General features: G+C 37.1%; 1 protein-coding gene across 1 annotated transcript in view; it reads right to left on the bottom strand.

Moving 5' to 3' along the window:
* The window catches only part of AP3B1 (adaptor related protein complex 3 subunit beta 1), a 276,448-nt gene that overhangs the window by 32,381 nt on the left and 225,829 nt on the right, over positions 1-18,238 (bottom strand). The window contains exon 24 of the mRNA XM_006143530.3: positions 6,545-6,776. Coding sequence (XP_006143592.1) covers positions 6,545-6,776 — 232 coding nt within the window. The remainder of the gene's footprint in view (positions 1-6,544; positions 6,777-18,238) is intronic.

Below are 18,238 nucleotides of genomic sequence, written 5' to 3'. Positions count from 1 at the left end.
AAGAAAAACTTAAAACTAAGAATATTAACTTACGAAGTAACCTCACTATTCTGCTGGAAGTCTTCCTTATTCACAACTTAATTCTGCACAAACTCCAACCAACACATTATCTTTGTTTCACAAATACATCTCTCTTTCTGAGAAATCTGTTTTCCAATACTGAAGGCACTGAAAATGAGCAGGAATTGAATGTATTCCTGTTTGGACCACTTGTGATTGACTTTGGGAGCTTTCAAGAGATTATGTACTGGGATCAGCAGTTAGTGTAATGGCTATGTCACTGGACTCCCATGTAGTCGACTGTGGTTCAAGTCCTGGACCTGGTGGCTTAAAACTCACGCTGGGTGCCTGTGCATGCGTTGTCCAAGATCCCGAGAGGAGAACGGAGGAGAAAGGATTGTGGTGTGGTCATCCCTTCGGGGGCTGATCTCTCGCTTTTTGTCTCTCTGTCTCTCTCTGTCTGTGTGGCGAGCGCATGCGCCCTTATAGCCAAAACCTCTCAAAAAAAAAAAAAAAAGAGATTATGTACTTAAAATTATGGCATACTTACTCTACATATAAAAAGTAAATTTTTAAAAATGTTCCAAATTTTTAGCTGGAAATAAAATCAACAGTTAAGAAAAGGGCCAGTCGCGGAGTGCAGCAGTGAAGCGCCACGTGGAAGCAGCTGTCTCCCACATGGCAGAGCAGGGTTTGCGTCCTGGCTACAGTGGCTTACAGACAGACGCACACGTGTGCCCAGGATTCTGACAGGAGAGAAGACAGGAGGAAAAAGGAGTGTGGTGTGAACAGGAACCCACTGAGGGCGTTCCTCTCCCTTTTCTCTTGTGCACATACATGCAAATGCTCTCTGGTTTAGAGAGAGAAAAACATTAAGGAAAAAAACTGTAAATGCAAATTAGAGCAAAGTAGGATGAAAAAATTAAGATGTACTCAGAAATTAACAAAGAGAACCGGCATTATTGAAACCAAAATGGTAAGTCTAACTGAATTATTCAAAGAATTACTGAAAGAAAATGCAGTGACAGATTAGATTATCTTGACAAAACAAATAATAAAATGACATTTTATAGATTTTGAATTTCTAAAACTTCATCTCTCAACTAAACAAGTATGGGAATTAGCTATACCAACAGACAATATTATTTTTGTTCAACTGACAATGATAACACTTAAGACCACCAACAATGAAATTTCATTCTGCTTATGACTCCAAAGTTTGGCTCTGAATAAACAGGGGAATCTTAAATATAGATGTACATATGTTTTATTTATATGCATATATTTTAAATATAAATGTATGAATAATATACATAAAACATATTTGGCATACATTATATTACATGTAATGCATAGTATATTTAATTTAATAATATATTGTATTGTTGGGAAAGTCATGATGCATTGTGCACAGAAAAACAGAAAAGTATGTCATGACTTTCCTGACAACCTAATATTATATATTTATCATAAATAACATTACATCATGTATACATAATATGTAATATATTTAAATAGAAATAATATACATTTAAATATATTTCACATATATAGAATATATAAGTCCTATATATGTTAAACATATATTATATTAAATAGAACATAATATATAAATGTAGAATACCTAAATATTTATTTTTTGAAAAAATTTCAAATTTAACTTAATCATTTATTTATTAAGAAAGATTTTTGGTATAGAGTGTGGGCATTTGCCGGAGAAACAGAGAAAGACGGAGACACAGAAAGTGACAAATCTAATCACTCCCCCCAGGGGGATGACCACGTCATAATCCCTCCTCCTCCATTCTCCTCTCAGGATTTTGGGTGTGCAGACATGCACCCAGCATGAGTTTCAAGCCACCAGGACTCGAACTGCAGTCAGCCATGTGGGAGTCCAGCAAGGTAACCATTACTTCATCTGCAGGTGCCCATTATTATTATTTTTAATTTGCTATTGAGTATGTGTGCTCACCAGACGGGGGGAGGGAGTAGAAAAGCAAGCTGCCAGGTCTGGGACTCAAACTGCGGTTGACCATGTGGGAGTTCAGCACCTTAACCACCATGCCACCTGCTGGCCCAATATAAATTTAAAAATAATTCACTTTTGATTTTCACTTTGTTCAAAGTCTTTGGTAGAATTACAGTTATTCATATGATAGCTTTATGTCTAGCTTTAACTATTCTGTATATGTCTTATCATCTTGTCAGATGTAGATATGTTTTAGCAAGTACACTTTAAAAATTATTTATTATTATCATTTTTAAGTGTGACCAGAAAGAAACAGAGAGAGAAAGAGAAAGAAAGAAAGCTATCAGGTCTGAGACTTGATCCACAATCAGCCATGAGGGAGTCCAGCACCTCAACCACTACATCACCTGCCAGCCCCAGCAAGCACACTTGTAATTCAGCAGACTATGGCTATCCTGGTTTGCCATTTAATGCTAACAATGACAGAAATGATAGTATAGCTAGGACAAAAGAATAATCCAATAAGCTTATTTATTTATTTTTAAAGTATTTGTTATCGGGCTTGTTCTCTTGCCAGAGAGGAAGCCAGAAGGGGAAAGAGAGGAAGTGAGAGCAAAAGCGAGAGCAAGAGCAGGAGCGAGTGAGAGAGAGAGGGAAAGTGAAAAATCTACCCCCAGGGGAATGGCTATGTCACAATCCTTTCTCCTCTGTTCTCCTCTCAGGATTTTGGGCATGCACACACATACGCCCAGCATGTTTCAAACCAATGGGTTCAGGACTTGAACCCACACAGTTGGCCATATGGGACCAAGCTGCCTTAACTTACATGCCACCTGCTGGCCCTAAGCTTAATATATTAAGAATTAATTACATTTATAACTTAGAAGTCCAATGAAGATTAGTATTGTATAAGGATACTAGCTTGATTTCAAAATGCTATTAGTTTGCGGGAACCAGCAGTTAGCGTAATGGCTATGTCGCTGGACTCCCACGTAGTCAACCACGGTTCGCGTCCCAGACCCGGTGGCTTAAAAACTCACGCCGGGCGCGTGTGCGTGCGTGCCCAAGATCCCGAGAGGAGAATGGAGAAGAAGGGATTGTGGCGTGACCATCCCCTCTGAGGGGTGATTTCTCGCTTTCTGTCTCTATGTCTCTGTCTGTGTGGCGAGCGCACATGCCCTATAGTGAAAACCTCTTCAAAAAAGAAAAAAATGCTATTAGTTTGCTCAGACGTATGTACGTACACTGGTTTGCTGATACTAGTCTGAATTTCATCTGTTTATGAACTTAACTTTACCAGGAAACTTGCTTCCTAACAGGCTGTACTATATGGTAGATAACTATAATGATTTTTGTGTCTTCATTTCTCCTAAAGCTACCCACTGTCATCAGTTCACAGCTCTGCCAGCTGTATTGCTGAAGGCTGTCTTAAGTGAATCCTTAATGCCTTCTTCTGTGCCATAAATATATTGAGATTTGGTCTTATTTGTACCTGACACCACATTGGTAGCAAATGCCATTAACTCCAAAGTATGATGGCATTCATAATTTAGATCTCTCTATATCATGTAGCCTTGTATTTCAACTGACAAAGTGACAGCTCTCAAGATACCTTGTTGATCGCACTCTTTGACACTGTTTGATACTGTCTTCAGTCTTAAGATAATTAACTGTGAGCTTAGTGCCATGCTAATTCTAGAAGACAGTTCATGATCAATGGCATGTTTTATTACATGGATGCTTCCAGAGCAAAATGATCAGCATAAAATTATTCATATCATGGAATTTTACAAGATTTTAACCTACTAAATTGGGAAAGCTTACTCAATTATGTGTCTATATGTGGATACCGAATCTGGGTTTGCTTTGATATACTTGAGATGAGTATGTTGAAATGACTGAAAAACACTGGTTCTATTATACCACACTATTAATAATGAAAAATGAAATCACATAGGATACCATCTACTTTGATGTGACAGTTGTACAATAATGAAATCTTAGCTGAACTCAGATCTGTCAACAGTTATCAAAGTTGCTTTTCTACCTTTAAAAGAAAAATCAATGTACTTGGTCATTTGGGGAAAATGGTGCACATTATTCCTAATATTCTCACAAGGAATCCAGTTTCATGCTAAAGGCCAGATGGAATCTAGACAAAAGTCATCACATATTATAGGCAAAAAGAGAACAGACCAGTGATAAGTAAGAAAACTGCTGAGCTCCTTAACAGGTACGTACATGCTTAATAAATAAAACAAGTATCTCTCTTATTTCACTAACCCATGAAAATGGAGCATTTATTTCTTGTTGCATTCTTAAGACATTTCTGGAGGACTAATTTAGACACACCATATGCTGTAATCCTACTGTAATCTATCAGTAATGGGGTCTAGGTGTTGTTGAGCAAATACATACTGCATGAGAAAAAGCTCCCTAATGAAGACATTCAATAAATGCCAACAAAATGAATAAAAAATTACAGTCATAAAAATTTACCTGAGAATGAAAAAGAAAGGCCTACATTTAGCACTGAGACTATGGTAGACATTCATGTTTTATTTCTGGGTTCAGATCATACCATGAAATTTATTATATTTATTTCTTCTATTTTACATAGGCCAACAAAAGGTCAGCTCATCAACTCATTATGCCAGATCAAAGAAGCATTAACCCTGTTCTACTGTTTTAGCCTTTGGATAACATTTCCAACCCTCAGGACAATTCATATACCAGCTGCTTGACACTGCTTAAACTAATGTTTTAACTAGGTAAAAAGGGCTGGACTATAAGTAATAATAATTGAAACACACACACACACATAAATTAGAATATTCTGGAATTCCACGGTAATACATTAACTTCAAAAATAAATAAAAATCAGATATTCGATATTTCTGACGAATGTGTCATAATTATCAAAAGGCTTTTTAAAATGCTATTAAGTAGATTCTAAAATCAAATATTTAACTCCACCTTACTTTGGTTGTGTATAAAAGTCTACCAAGCTTTATCTGTTAGGAATTATTTTACTCCTCTGTGCAAAAATATAACACAAATCAACAGTGACTTCCTTTACTGAATGACTCCTGGAAACTACAGGAGAGAATTCAGTAAGGCCAAACAGTTCAAATGAAGATGAAGAAAAATGAAATAGCTAATTGAAATAATGAGTAAAGAAAACACAAATATCAAGTTTGAGTTCATCCTGATCAAGAGGCTTTGCTCACCTCAAGTATTATAAAAAGCAATCTAGAGTTGTCTGATTCTAATAGTTCAAGGATACAATGACACAAACTGTCTACCACTTTTAATTAAGGCTTTGCATGAATTTTCTCCCCACTAAGGAGTGTTTCTGCTTATGGAGACATTCTAAATGTTATAGTATTGTGACTAAGACAGACATAGAATTGTTACATTTAAATTTTAAAGGGTATATTTTTAGCAACATACTTAAAAAAAAAAAAAAAGAGCAGATGGTGTAATGGTTATGTTGCTGGACTCCCACATGGCTGACTGTGATTCAATGGAGAAATAAAGGAGAAGGGATTGTGGCATGACCATGCCTCACGGAGGGGTGGAGGTGGGTTTGAGGGGGAGCTTTCTCCTCCTTCCTCTATCTCTGTCTCTCTCTGGCAAACACATACACTCACTGGCAAATTAAAAACAAATAGTAATAACACTGAAAATAACATAAAAAACCTTGATTTTTAAATTGGTTACAATGGATTAAAAATATTTAAAAACATGATGTGGATAAATAGCAGTAACATATTATGGGTGATTCTGTATTCTATACATAAAGAGGGCTGTATATCCTTCCAGTAGTTGCTCCCTTCACTTCTCAATTTATAGAATATGAAAGGAAACAGGAAAGTCTTGAGATATGGGAGGTATTCTATTTAAAATAAGCAGGCTGATTTTCTTGCTTTTAGTCCACAATAAACCACCTAAATTCATGCAGGGAATGAAGCTGACCAGGGGAAGAGGTGGGGGAAGGTGATGCAGATAGAGAAAATGAGATGGTAATTTTGATTCTGCAGATCCGTCCTGTTATCACTACTGGAATTACTATTGCTGGGACCTGATCCACAAAGGGGCAAAGAAGTATATTTATCTTGTATTATAAATTCAGTGTAAAAAGAGAAAACAAATATAAAATGAATATGCTAATACAAGTTGAACATCCCTAATTTGCAAATCTGAAATTTGAAATGTTCCAAAATCTGAAACTTTTTAAATACTGATATGCTGTCGCAAGCAGCAAATTCCACACCTGACCTCATGTGATAGTCACAGGCAAAACGCTTGCAATACAAAAAGACTGTATAAAATCACCTGCATCTTATGTGCATAAAATGTGAGTAAAATAAAAATGACTTTCATGTTTACATGTGGGTCCCACCCCAAGATACCTCATTATGCATATATACATTACTCCAAAATCCAAAAAATCTGAAATACTTTGGTCCTAAGCATCCTGCTATGTATTTTTACTAAAACATATTTTACTTTATTTTTAAATAGCACATTTAGTTATCAAATATAAAGTTTAAAATGTGAATTAATATTTACCTATTGGATTAAAAACATGCATTTGCATGCCATTAGAAAGTTTTTTTTCCCCTATGTGGATATTTTCTATCTTTTGATCAGTAGTATTATTCAGTGTTATTTGTACAGAGACCATCTTGTCACCAAAGATGCAAGGCTGTCTTGGAAAGAAATAATGGGCAGCTAGTCCTTTTCCACTCATTCGATGAAGCAGCACATGAGTTTTCATTGGTACAAAGACAGGAGAGCTGACCTATTGCATATGGGAAAAAGAAAAAAAGGATAAGTTAGTGAATAAAGTTATTAACTCTTTTAGAAAATAAGCCAATATTTAATCCCTGGTTTCACTAAAATATTATATAAACCAAAATGATAAATATTAGCAGGATATCATACATATAAGTAAGAGATTATATAAAATATAAAGTAAGTGCTTTCAAAACAATACCAAAAGTTATTCTGGGGCCGGCTCCACGGCCCAGGGAGCCAGATACCATACGGCTAGCACCAGTGGCCTGAAGAGCACACTGGATACATGTTGCTTGCATGCCCTAGATCTCTTAGGATGGGGAGAGAGAGGAGAAGGGATTGTGGTATGACCATATCCCATGGGCGGTGCATTTTTTTCTCTTCTTCTCTGTCTCCCTCTGGTGAGTATACCCTCTGGCTAAATTATTTTAATTGTATTTCACTTTATTTATTGATTGATTGATTTTAATTTGACCAGAGAAGGACAGAACAAGCGAGCGAGCGAGAGAGAGGGAAAGTGAGAAAGCAAGTCGCCAGGTCCAGGACTCGAACCATGGTCAGCCATGTGGGAGTCCAACGTCCTTAACCACCATGCCACCTGCTGGCCCCTCTGGCTAAATTAAAAAAATATATATATATTTTTTTTCTGGGATGTATTCTATTTAAAAAAGCAGGCTGATTTTAGACATGCATTAAAATACTTTGACAAGGGACCAGCAGTTGGTGTAAAGGCTATGTCACTGGACTCCCATGTGGTCAACTGCAGTTCAAGTTCCAGACCCAGTGGCTTAAACTCATACTGGGCATGTGTGCGTGCGTGCCCAAGATCCCGAGAGGAGAATGGAGGAAAAGGGACTGTGGAGTGGTCATCCCCTCCAGGGGGTGATCTCTTGCTTTCTGTCTGTCTGTGTCTTTCTGGTGAATGCATGTGCCGTATAGCAAAAAACCTCTAAAAAAAAAAAAAAAAAAAAAAAAAAAAAAAAAAAATTTTTAAAAAAAAAAACACAAAAAAAAAAAAAAAAAACAACTTTGACAAATACAAGCCTAATAAAAAAAGAATAATCTCAGCCATGTATGTATTTTTTTCAACTCTTTTTAGTTTATAAATTTCTTAAATAAGTTTTCTCCTGCTCTATATCTGATCGATCATCTTGCTAACTTGACTAGTTTTAATAGTTCATTTTCTAGTATTTTAACTATAATATAATCTTCTAATGAACATCTTGTGCCTTCAATTCAAATCTTGACTCCTTAAACATTCTTTCATCGTGGGCTTCTTTCACTGTAAACTGAAGACAAGGACTTTCAGATTAAGGTGGCTTCTTCCTTTGCTTTTAATGATTTACTACTAAAAACAAAACAAAACAAAACAAAACCATACAAATAAACAAACAAAAAAACTACCCTACTTTGAGATCAGGTAAATATTCACTTACATTTTCTAGACTTTTCATGGTTTCAATTTTTTTAATTCATGTGAAAGTGATTTTGGTATACTGTCTCTACATTTAATTGTTTTTCTCCAAATGCTTAATAACAAATTGTCCCTTCAGAGTTTAATGAATACCCTTTCCTCAATGATTTGTAAATGCAAACATTCAAATGACTTATTATTAGAAGATAGTTCCAGGCTTTGATTCATCTGTTAAACCCGTACCACATTGTTTTGTTTCTTACAGCCCTAGTATATGATTCAATTATTTGGTTAAACAATCTTTCCTCACCCTCTCCAGTATTTTCTTGACTAATCATCTATTTATCCTTATATATTATATGTTAAGATTCTCTTGGTTAAATTCTTCCCTCAATCTCACTTTGACTAGAATCATACACACCACATTAAAAGAAGCAACTGTCCATTCTAAGACCACATTAGTTTTCTTTCCATTCAAAGTCTAAGAAGTGCATATTAGGCTTGACCTGACACAGACAAGCTTTTTTAAAAAATCAATTTGTAATTAAATAGGCCTAATCAAGATTGTTTTCCCTAGTAAGTGTGCTGTACCAGACTAGGTTATCTATTATAATTGTGAGAGTACATATTAACCTATTGAACATATTCACCATGCCACTAACACTTCATGGAATTAAAAATCAAATAATAATAATTTAAAATTCAACAAAATCTGAGAGTTAAATATCATGTTCAAAATGATGAATAGTGCCTTCTAACTATTATTTTTTAAAAAATAATTATTTATTTAATTAAATTTATTTATTTATTTTTAACTTCACCAGAGAAAAATACACACACAAAGAGAAAGAGAGAGAGAAGTGGAAAAGCAAGCTGCCAGGTCAGAATTTGAACTGCAGTCAGTCATGTAAGAATCCAACACCATAACTGCCATGCCACTTGAAAGCACCTGTGTTATTAAAACACAGTATTATTTCTCTACAAGCTCAACTTTTAAGTGAGAAAAATTTTAAATATCATCATAAAAATTTATGTAAGTTTATTTGTAAAATCTGATAAATAACTGGCAAAATTTAAAAATTTCCTTACATAAACTATTTATTTTTCTTTTTTTCTTTTTCTTCTTCTTTTTTTTTTTTGGAGAGGTTTTTGCTATAGGGCGCGTGCGCTCGCCAGAAAGACAGAGAGAGACAGAGAGACAGAAAGCGAGAAATCACCCCCCAGGGGGGATGGCCACGCCGCAATCCCTTCTCCTCCATTCTCCTCTTGGGATCTTGGGCACGCATGCACATGCACCCGGCGTGAGTTTAAGCCACTGGGTCCGGGACTCGAACCACAGTCGGCTACATGGGAGCTCAGCGACATAGCCATTACGCTAACTGCTGGTCCCTATTTATTTTTCTTTAACCTCTTGATGATGATAACAACAGCCTAGCATTTTAAGTTTTCAAAGCATTTTTACTTTTAGGCTTAGGTGCTTTTCCTTGAATAAAAATTATTTTCAAAACTTTTCTGTTTCAGAGTTCACAATGAGTTCTACTACTGTTATGAATTCTGAGACATTGATTAGCATAATTCAAGAGAGCAATCATTAGAAGTGAACATTCATTCAAAGCTGTAGTGGGGATCTACACAGACACAGAACATGTGTGGGTGCAAGTGCACATACCCAAGTATATGTATTAACATTTTTTTTAAGAATTATTTAATTTAATTTATTTATTTTAAATTTGACCAGAGAGGGGCAGAATGAGAGAGAGAAAGACAGAGAGGGAGAGAAAGTGAGAAAGCGAGCTGCTAGGTCTGGGACTTAACCGCGGTCAGCCATGTGGGGGTCCAGTGCCCTTAACCAACATGCCAGCTCCTATATTAACATTTTTATGTTTATAGATTTATACTCAGATGACATCATTTCTTTTTTCATAAATTCCATGCCACCAAAACTATGACAACCAACCTTAAACACCAGCTCCTAGCTGGACAATTATATTTTTTAGTATCACATGTTTTCCTTTAATTAGATGGTTAGCATACTGAAGACAGTGGCTAGATCTTCTTTTTTTTTTTGCTTCAGAGACAAAGTTGTCATTAAATCATTAAATAGATGTCGATACAGTCCGTTTCACCTCTGTGAAAACTCATAAAAGATTGGGCTGCATAGAAGACGGGGGATAAAAGCAGAACTGTCATGTAAAAAGGAAAACTAGCCCAAGGTTGGAGAGAGACAAGAGGAGCAGAAGTAGAAGTCTGGTTCACAAGCAGCTGGACTTGGCCTTCTAAATACCACGTGAGGTACTTACGAGGGAAACCTTTAGCCCTTCAATAGCCATCAGCATGCTTTCATTGACCTGCTGATTCTTTTTCAGTCTAATCCTACGACACATGGTCCAAACCTATATTATTTCAAAATTATTGCTTTATTGTTAAAAAAGATGCGACGGGGGGGGGGCAGCAGGTGGCATGGTGGTTAAGGCACTGAACTTCCACATAGCCAACCGCAGTCGAGTCCCAGACCTCAAGGCTTGAAAATCATTCCAGCCACGTGTGCGTGTGTTCCCCAAATCCTGAGATGGCGTGGCCATCTCCAGTAGGCAGTGACTTCTCACTTTCCCTCTCTCTGACTCTCTCTCATGTGCACATGTGCCCTATGGCAAAAATCTAAAAAGGAAAAAAAAGAAAAGATGTGAAGGAATGTGAAAGAAAGATAAAATGCTGTAATTGCCTCCACTCCTTTCCACACTCAACCACATTCAAGGTAAGCAACACCATCTAATGAATCCAGCATCTAAAAATAGGTCTTCCTTGACAATCTTCAAAGATTGTCTGTTTTAATGCAGAGAGGTCTATGCACTCTTTTACAATAAACAGGATCATAAATGGTACTAAGCGGTAATAATATATACTCTTTTTACTATGAAAGGGACTAACTGAAAATATTTGATCACTCTTTCAAACAAGTTCAAATAGTCGCATTAAGCCAATCTTCTCTAATATCCAGACAGACTACGTGATATTTTGTTCAATAAAACCAATGGGTTCCATAAATCCTCCAGCAATTCCCATATATAATGCATTTAATCCTGACAGAAAAGCAAGCCTTGAGTTAAAGTAGAATATTCTCTTGAGGGAGCTTTGTTTCTGTGTTTCACCCTGCTGTGGTAACATGTGAGACTGTCTATCCGACATATCCTGCTATTTTCTAGGAACCTTGCCATATTCAGTTCTTGGTGGGAACTGGTGTGTTCTTATGCTTCTTTTGTGACCTGGCCACAGTGAGCAGGTTTAGGAATGGATACTTGGCCCAATAAGTTCCTTGCCTAGGATTTAAAAATGTACCTAGAAAGTCAATCTTTCTCATTGTTGTCTGTGACACCGTTTCTTGTCACATTGTTCAGTGGCGGGGGGGAGGGGGGAGAAAAGCAAATTTCACAGAAAAGCATAGATCAGAGACAGAATCCAGCTGGTAACTTTGGTTTGGACAGTTCTTACGGCCCAGACATATTTCTAATCTTGTTCAGGTTTAGTTTTCTGTAAGATACTCTAGCTTTTCTTCCTGTAATTTCCCCATTCCTCCTTTGCTTAAACTAATCCAACTGGGTTTCTATTGTTTACTCTTCCACCTTCCTACCAATTGAGATTAGTTAGATTTCAGAACATTACTTGGAGAGGGAAGTGGGTGGGTAATGGAAAAATATTCTCTCTTGCTCCTTTCCTTTAAATCCTGGTAGATATTGGAACATTGTGAACAGAGACTTAGGTTTGGCTTTTGATTAGATCAGATCATATATACCTATCATTTCTGTAGGTCAGAATCAGTCAAATTATCAAATTAATATGATTCATCTAATTGCGTGCTTTGTGGTTCAAGGCTGTTATCTGATTCTACCTTAATGCAGACCATCTGAACCCACTGGAATTCTGCTGTGGGGCTGGAGAGCAGGGCACACACTACTCATAAACTACTATTTGACTTTCTTTATCCTCTGACCCTATGTCTCCCATGGGCATCTTGGGGAGAAAGATGATCTTGTCTAAGAGTTAGGTATTTCAGAGCGCCCTGTCCAATAAAAGCATCATTATTTCAAACACAAGGTAACTACTCATTGTTATTAATTTATTCTTTCATCTATCATTTATTGAAATACTTGTGTCAAACACGGTACTAAGGACTATGACACAAGGACAAATGCAAAGTCTCCTAGTCTCCAAGAAGTTTGTTTAGCTTGGAAGAACTAAATAAATCAACTATGTGATAAATGTCACAACAAAGGTAGGCTCTGTGGGCTGAAAGAACACAAGTCATAGCTGACACCCGAGGGAGAGCAGGAAGTGGTGTCTCAGTTATCTGAAGTAAAATCTGACCACTACTCACTCCCTGCACTGTAACGTTGCTCACCTGAGCCACCACCATTTCTCATCTGGATTATTCCAACTGCCTCCTAGTTGGTCTCCTTGCTTCTCTCCTGGCATCCTACTGAGCATAGACTGAACTGTTATTCAACTGTGAACACAGTAGTAAGAATAAATCAGTTAAAGTAACATCACGTCACTCCTCTGCTCAAGCCTTTCAATGGCTCCAATTTCACATAAAGTAAAACCAGGATCCTTATAAAGGCCTGGAAGGCCTGATATGGCCAGGCTCCCTGCTACATTTCCTTGATCTCATTTTCTGCTCTTGAACCCAAGTGTTCACTGCATTCCAGGCACCCTGATGTCCTTGCAATTCCCGGTACACACCAGTAACCTCCACCGTAGGCCTGCGGTACTGGTTATTCATTCTGCCTGGAATACACTTTCTCACATACCCGTATGGCTCAGCTCTTTTGTCTTTGTTCAAATGTCACCTTCTTCTTTAAATTTTGTTTCTCCTGTTACTGAGAGAGACAGAGACAGAGACAGAGACAGAGAAACTGCCAACAGGGTCTTATTGCTGCAATCTGCCCCTAGCCTTCAGTGGACCCTAGACCACAGTCCAGAGTACGCAGGACTCTGAATCGGGAACTTTCCCACGTGAGATTACCTTGCAGGGTGCTGAGTTTTACCTCTGCATTGCCACCTGGCTTCTCAGACCTTACTTTCTTAATGAGTCTGAATCCACTGTCTCTTTCTGATCCCCCTTTCTTTTTCTGTAGCCACTTGGTACCTTCTCTAACATGATATGTATAATTTACTTGTTAGGTTTATTATGTCTTCCCATCTCTTTAATGCTCAATGTACAAGATACAATTTTATTCACTTTCAGAACTCAAAACATGATTTTACTATATTTTAAGTGATTATGGAGATTTGCATATAATACGCCTTTAATGTTGGTCATAACTATACTTTATTTGGTGCCAAGTGTGCAATTATTGCGCTGTTCCTAAAAATACTCCAGCCTTCCAGGAGCACATGGTGGTGATAAGTGGAAATTATCAATATTAATATTTGCTGGATCTAAGACATGACTTGAAATGTTCTATTACTTGTAATTGTAAACATATGGAAACAACACCGTATTTCTTAAAGGCACACACAAAGGACAACCCATCAACTAGAAGGATTTCTATGATCTAAACGTTAATTCTTGAAATATCCAGTTTGGGGTTTGAGCATTATTTTAATAAAACTTGTATAAACAGAATAGGATGAAAGATGCTGTTTGATAACATTGTTTTTGATTTAATTGTTTAACTACTAATAGTCAGAGTCAGAATTTTAGCTGCACTAAGAGCAGATGACATGGGTCACCCTCGCTATGAATCTTGAGGAGGTAATTAGTTCAGTAACTGTAGTAACTCTAAAATAAAAAGCATCCCCCAAGAGTCAGCAGAACAAAAAGCATCAAGCAACAATGAGATAATCCTCTACAAATCTTTACACAGCATATGTTTAAATAATAAAAGTCGTTTGTGTACCTTTAGATGGTTTATGAAAATAAGCAATCAATTCTGCAGACACAACATTATTTCTAAAGGAAATCTATGTGACTCATGATGCCTGTAGATACACAGAGACAAACCACACATATTTTATCAGTTTATTACAGTAAGCAAATAAGCGTGGAATGAGAGTGCACATAACTGTCTACTTAGCGCTTACTGAAACATTTATAAGAGCTGTTATCTCCCTAATAACAGACAGACAGCGTGCAATTTTAGAGAGGAGAAAAGCTTCATATTTTTTAACACTTCACTAAAAAGTAACTGAAGAGTGTAAAATGAAAAATACTCTGTGCAGTTAGCTGGTAATGGACCATATTATCAACTCAAGTTAGATTTATAGGATACAAACTAGTCACTAATAGTTATTTTATGACATAGCATGTCTGCTTTTTTTTGAGATTATTAAGATTAAAGTTGTAAAACTTCTTTTGAACATAGCTGTTTAAAATGATTGAATTATAAAATTTTAAATGAGATTTGAAAAATAAAACATGGAGTATCGAGTAAGTGCCTTAGAATAAACCTTGTTCAGCATCTCTGTTACTATTTCAAAGATGACATTTCCACGTTAAGCTTCGTAGAAACAATGTTTTCTAGTCTTTTATGCTTTAATCCATATTTAGTTACTCAATTACTTTTAAGTAGTATCAATCTATTCTGTTTTTGAATTTCAAAAATGTGAAGATCAACAGTATATAAAATACTCTCTTTGCATCTAGTTTTGTTTGGCTTATTTTATAATAGTATCTATTTGGATATATGATTTATAACACTCATAAGGCAAGAAGATAGCTGTAAAGAGGTATGGCTTCATCTTTGAAATTAGTACTTTTAAAACCTATATATGTCTCAATTGATAAGAGCTATAATACAAAAAGTCACGTATTGTCTTATTTTTCCTGTAAACTGAAGAAAGTGAGTCTATTTTACCTTCAATCTACCACTGAGTTGAGTTGAGTAGGCAGTATAACGTTAAACATAGCCAAGGGCAAATCTGCTTATTACCTATAAGGACAGACTCAAAGAAGTGTATTTGAATCTTCTAGCAAATACTGGTTTAAATAAATGGTCTATAGTTCAAAAGATAGACTGTTTGCTTATGTATGTAAATTTGGATATCCCAGAAACTAACCATGAAATTTTTCCTATCTTTTATTTTAGTAATTAGTATATACTATAAAATACTATAAAAACATGAAAACGTCTTACCTTTCATTTTGGTGATAATCTCTATATGTTAAAAATATGTATTTGCATGAAGGTCTGAACACATTATAAAGATATATTCCATGAGTACCCTTTTTTTTTTTTTTTTTTTTTTAAGCAAGGCAGGGGTTTATTGAAAGAGAGAAAAGGAAAAATTCCTCCTGAGAAGGGAGGGGTCCCAGAAAATGGGTTGGCTTCCATGAGTATCTTAATTTATGATGGTGCTAAGCAGGTGCCAGCTCATGCTTGTGGGCCACATCTGGTCTACCGCCTTCTTGAACAGCTTGGCAATAAGTATCACTATTATATTTTTAGATGGTTAATCAAAAGAAAAATAACATTTTTGTGATATTAAAATGACATGAAATCCATATTTCAGTATCTATAAATAAAGCTGCACTGGGACACAGACACCCTTATTCATTGATACATTGCATGTAGCTGCTTTTGCACTACAATGGCAGACTGTGGCCTGCGAAATTGAAAATAGTTACTATCTGGTCCTTTACAAACAAAAAAACAACTGGCTGACCCTTGGTATGGGCTCTATTCAATTTACATAGGTTTTCAGGTGAGGAGGAAATTAATACTAATTAATAATTCTATTATTTCCCCTCCCCAAAGACAACTCTATACGGTTTTCTTTCTGCCAATATTTAGTATTTTCTCAATCTGAAATCCAGACACATATATTATCTGCTCTTAAAAAAAGACAATATGATATTTTTTCCAGTTCATTTTTTTTCCCTTTGGGAGGTTTTCGCTATAGGGTGCATGTGCTTGCCAGACAGAGAGAGACATAGAGACAGAAAGTGAGAAATCAATCCCCAGGGGGGATGGTCACACCGCAATCCCTTCTCCTCCATTCTCTTCTCGGGGTCTTGGGCACACACGCACACGCACCTGGTGTGAGTTCTAAGCCACTGGGTCCGGGACACGAACTGCGGTCGACTACATAGTCATTACGCTAACTGCTGGTTCCCTCCAGTTCATTTCTTGAGAGAGAGAGAGACACCCCTGCAGAGGTTTGGCCACACTGCACCTTCCCCACCCTGACCTCTGCTTCCTGGTCAGTCAGGGTCACAGGCACATGTATCCCAAGTATCCAGGTGGTCCTGGGATTGAAATCCTGGTCTCCCATTTGGTTCCAGCACCACTTAGTATTGCCCTTCTGCCGCACCATCGTGACTGGGCCCATAAATACTTTATTTACCACTTGCATAGAAAAATAGTACCGGGACCATGGACACAGATCCGTTCGTTCATCTATCTATCTATCTATCTATCTATCTATCTATCTATCTATCAATCATCTATCTATCTATCTTTATTTTTTTCAGAGAAATTTTTGCTATAAGGCGTGTGTGCTCACCTGAGAAACAGAAAGTGGTAAATCCCTCCTCTCCCACCTCCAGGAGACTGCCCAAATCCCTTCTCTTCCATTCTCCTCTTGGGATTTTGAACACATACATACTTGTGCCCAGCATGAGTTTCAAGCCTCCAGGTCCAGGACTTGAATTGCAATAGGCCATGTAGAAGTCCAGCGATGTAACCATTATGCCATCTGCTGGTCCCACATTCTACTATCTTAAAGTTGCATCTCCCCTATATGCTCAGTGAGGTATAATGGAACAGTGCAGAGATCTGAAACTAGACAGCCTTGAGTTGTATCTAGATCTGAAACTTACTAGCCCTATGATACTAGAGATGTTACTCAAGCTCTAGGGACCTCAATTTCTGCATCAGTGAAGTGGGGACACCAGCATTTATCTATCAGGGTTGTTTTAAACCTCAGTTAAACATAAAAGAAAATTTGGAAGCGTGAAGGATCCAAGGAACATGATAGACACAAGTAAGGGAGTTAGAGAAGATTTCAGAGTTGACTGAAGAGTGTGTGACTAAGAGTAAATGCAGGTGAATTTATTAGACTTAACTGGATCCAGAGGCTGTGAGGTTATAAACTATCCAGGTTGCAAACATGAACAGTGAGGTTTCTCAGGGTAATTGTGGGTTACAGAGATTACCTGTGAGATGCTAAGATTTTTGCCGAAGGCAGGTAAGTGATTGTAAGACCCCAAAATAAGAATGACAAGGAAGAGAAGGGAGCATAATAGTAAGTAGTGGGCCTTGGGTCAGTAGGTGGTGTGGTGGTTAAGGGCTCTGGACTCCCATATGGCCAACCACAATTGGAGTCCTAGACCTGGCGGTTTACTTCCTCACTTTCTCTCTCTCTCTCTCTCACTCACTCTATCCCTCTCTGGTCAAATTGAAAGAAATGAACAAATAAATAAATAAAGTTAAATAAAAAAATTCTTAAAAATAAAATAAGTAATGGGCCTCATAAAAGGAAAACGTAGGAGGATAAAAATGCAATGACCTAAAAGCAACATTTGGGAATTTGTTGACAATACTGACTTCGTCAAAGGCAGAAACACTGGTCATTACGAGTGAGGCCATGCTGTGGACATTACTACGGGACTATGCAATAGTCTCTAAAAGTGAGTGAGGGAAACTGGTAGCCATTCTACATATTTCAGGGATGAACCAGTGCCTCTCAAAGCTGGCTGTGCTGCCCTGTACTAAAGTGAAGAGTAACTTAGGGACATGGATCTCTCTAGATGAAGCACGTGAATTTCATCCCAATAAGGTCCTAGGATAGGAGATGTATGTCTTAGTTGATGTACATATTGGAAAGGGAGTTTCACTGGAGGGTATTAATTGTAAATCACAGATTCCTCTATGGATGCTGTCTGTAAATCTGACAGACAGGAAACGGTTTCTTCTACATAGTACATGCTAGTCCCAAGTAACACAAGTTGCTGAGAAATTACTAACACAGGGAAGGAAGTAGGAAATGGGTCCTCTAGGACCATAAGACCCACACGCATGCGCGTGTGCACACACTCATATATATATATATAT

Source organism: Tupaia chinensis, unplaced genomic scaffold (genome assembly GCF_000334495.1).
Source record: "Tupaia chinensis unplaced genomic scaffold, TupChi_1.0 Scaffold000099_1, whole genome shotgun sequence".
NCBI classification, from domain to species: Eukaryota; Metazoa; Chordata; class Mammalia; order Scandentia; family Tupaiidae; genus Tupaia; species Tupaia belangeri.
This window is presented reverse-complemented; position numbering and strand designations above follow the sequence as displayed.